General features: G+C 50.5%; 1 protein-coding gene across 1 annotated transcript; it reads left to right on the plus strand.

Annotated features, from left to right (window-relative positions):
- Positions 1-1,144: 1,144 nt before the first annotated feature.
- Positions 1,145-2,381, plus strand: LOC119278600 (glucan endo-1,3-beta-glucosidase GI-like). The gene has a single exon (XM_037559929.1). The coding sequence runs from the start codon at positions 1,219-1,221 to the stop codon at positions 2,149-2,151; it is 933 nt and encodes a 310-aa protein (XP_037415826.1). The 5' UTR covers positions 1,145-1,218; the 3' UTR covers positions 2,152-2,381.
- The last annotated feature ends 369 nt before the right edge of the window (positions 2,382-2,750 follow it).

Below are 2,750 nucleotides of genomic sequence, written 5' to 3' on the forward strand. Positions count from 1 at the left end.
AGTGATCTCACATACATTGTGTGATTTCTGAATTATTAATTCACTATCATTTATGTGATTGAATTGAATCAACACATGGCAAAACAAGCACGAAACACAATCCACCTTAATGAGATTTGATTTTTTTAATGCGAGGGAAAAAATAAACCAGTGGGAGGGGTGGAGGGAGATGAGGCGAAAAAAAGTCAGACGGAAATAAAACCAGTGAGTAGAAGCTACTGACTCCTCATTTAAGAGTAGATATATAATTTTGGTTTTTTCTTTTTTGAAACAGACAGCCATAATTTTGTAGAAACGACCTCCAAATCTCTTTGTCTTTGTTTCCCTCGTAAGAAGCCTCTCGCTCTCCCCATCTCTTCTCTTTGTGGCTGGCCTACCTAGTGACTTTTTCTTTTAAGATTGGCCTACACCTAGCGACTTGATGTAACCAGTTGCAACAATATTGTGTGCACGACCCAAATGTTGCAACCAGATTTACTTTGCACTGACTGGATTTGGACGCCCTATACGATCGTGATGTAAGTCATATCATGATTGTGATGTAAGTCATATCATCACAATGCAGTCCATAAATTCGTTTGCGACATGTATTAATATAAGCAATAAAAAGTTAAACGCGATTGAGGGTACGAGGGTGACCGGCCGGGCCAAGGCGTGCACGTACGCAGCGCCAAGCTGCTGCACGCACACGCATGCATGTGCCAAATTAAGATTTAGCTAGCATGAGCTTAATACTCACATGCATAGGCGGCTAGACTCATCGCTGTCATCATATCTTACTTAAATTCGATCTCATCCACCATAACAATGTCAACGGAGTATCACTCACATGCATAGGCGGCTAGGCTTAGTCCACAAAGATTTTCAAGAACTAAATAATGGCCAATGATGTATGTACATACCCAACTAGTTGTGGACGAAAAGTCCAACAAGTTTCCAATTTTGTGTATAAACTACATAAATGAAAATCTGGCACGATAGCAGCCCCTATCATGGACTCATCGTTAGGGATCATGGAATGCTAAGGCTAAGATGACACCTAATTCACTAGGAAGATGGAGTGCCCCTATCTAATAATGCAAACATATCACATGCAGAGATGCATCTCTGGTCTCTCCCTGTATAAATAATCCCGCGTTTCTTATCGCAGCAGAGAGAGCAAAGCATCAAGTCATCAACCAAAAATCTAAGCTCGATTGTTTGACCCCGCAGCTAGCCATGACGATCGGCGTCTGCTACGGCGTGGTGGCCAACAACCTCCCGCCGGCGAACGACGTGGTGCAGCTCTACAAGTCCAAGGGCCTCACCGGCATGCGCATCTACTTCGCCGACGCCAAGGCCCTCTCCGCGCTCCGCGGCTCCGGCATCGCCCTCATCCTTGACGTCGGCGGCAACGACGTGCTCGCCAGCCTCGCCGCCAACGCCTCCAACGCGGCGAACTGGGTCCGGGACAACGTGCGGCCCTACTACCCGGCCGTGAACATCAAGTACATCGCCGCCGGCAACGAGGTCCTGGGCGGCGACACGCGGAACATCGTCCCGGCCATGCGGAACCTCATCTCGGCCCTTGCCGGCGCCGGCCTAGGCGCCATCAAGGTGTCCACCTCGATCCGGTTCGACGCGGTGACCAACAGCTTCCCACCATCCAATGGCGTGTTTGCGCAGGCCTACATGACGGACGTGGCCCGGCTGCTGGCCAGCACCGGCGCGCCGCTGCTCACCAACGTGTACCCCTACTTCGCCTACAAGGACAACCCGCGGGACATCCAGCTGAACTACGCGACGTTCCGGCCGGGCACCACGGTGCGTGACCAGAACAACGGGCTGACCTACACGTGCCTGTTTGACGCCATGGTGGACGCCGTGGTGGCGGCGCTGGAGCGGGCCGGGGCGCCCGGGGTGAGGGTGGTGGTGTCGGAGAGCGGGTGGCCGTCGGCGAGCGGGTTCGCGGCGACGGCGGACAACGCGAGGGCGTACAACCAAGGGCTGATCGACCACGTCGGCGGGGGCACGCCAAAGAGGCCCGGCTTGCTGGAGACGTACATCTTCGCCATGTTCAACGAGAACTTCAAGACCGGGGAGCTCATCGAGAAGCACTTCGGGCTGTTCAACCCGGACAAGTCGCCGGCGTACCCCATCCGGTTCCAGTAGTATGGCTGCGTCGTGCATGTATGCGTGCGTACCTACGTACACACGTGCATCGTCAACCTAAATAAGCTGCATATAGTGCAGGAGTGAAGCGTAACGTGGATACCATATGGGTTTGTTTAGGACACATCTAGATGTGACATAGTTATGTCACATCTGAGCTGATGTCCACTCTGTTTGTGGTCTATTTTTTTTGTCCTATATTTTTTCTTTATTGCTGCATTATATATTTATGGGAGTTTAGATGTGACATCCTTAAAAAACATTTAGATGTGAATTAGGAAATATATGGACGCCGTAGTCGCGGCGCTGAAGCGGGCCGGCGTGCCAGGGGTGAGGTGGTGGTGTCGGAGAGCGGGTGGCAGAAAAAGTCCAAAATAAACCTTGAAGTTTTTTTTTTCTGAAACGGAGGCAAATGCCTCATCAATTAATTAAGCAGCAGAGAATTGCCCAGTTAATCAATGAAAAACCGAGCGAAAACTGATACAAACCAACCACATGTGGACTACTCACGGAGCATGCAACCCCGTAAACACGTGATCAACCCTACAAAAAATACCCAACACATAACAACCACCAACCCTCACACTGCTACATCGCAA

The sequence above is a fragment of the Triticum dicoccoides genome, chromosome 3B, assembly GCF_002162155.2.
Source record: "Triticum dicoccoides isolate Atlit2015 ecotype Zavitan chromosome 3B, WEW_v2.0, whole genome shotgun sequence".
NCBI lineage: Eukaryota > Viridiplantae > Streptophyta > Magnoliopsida > Poales > Poaceae > Triticum > Triticum dicoccoides.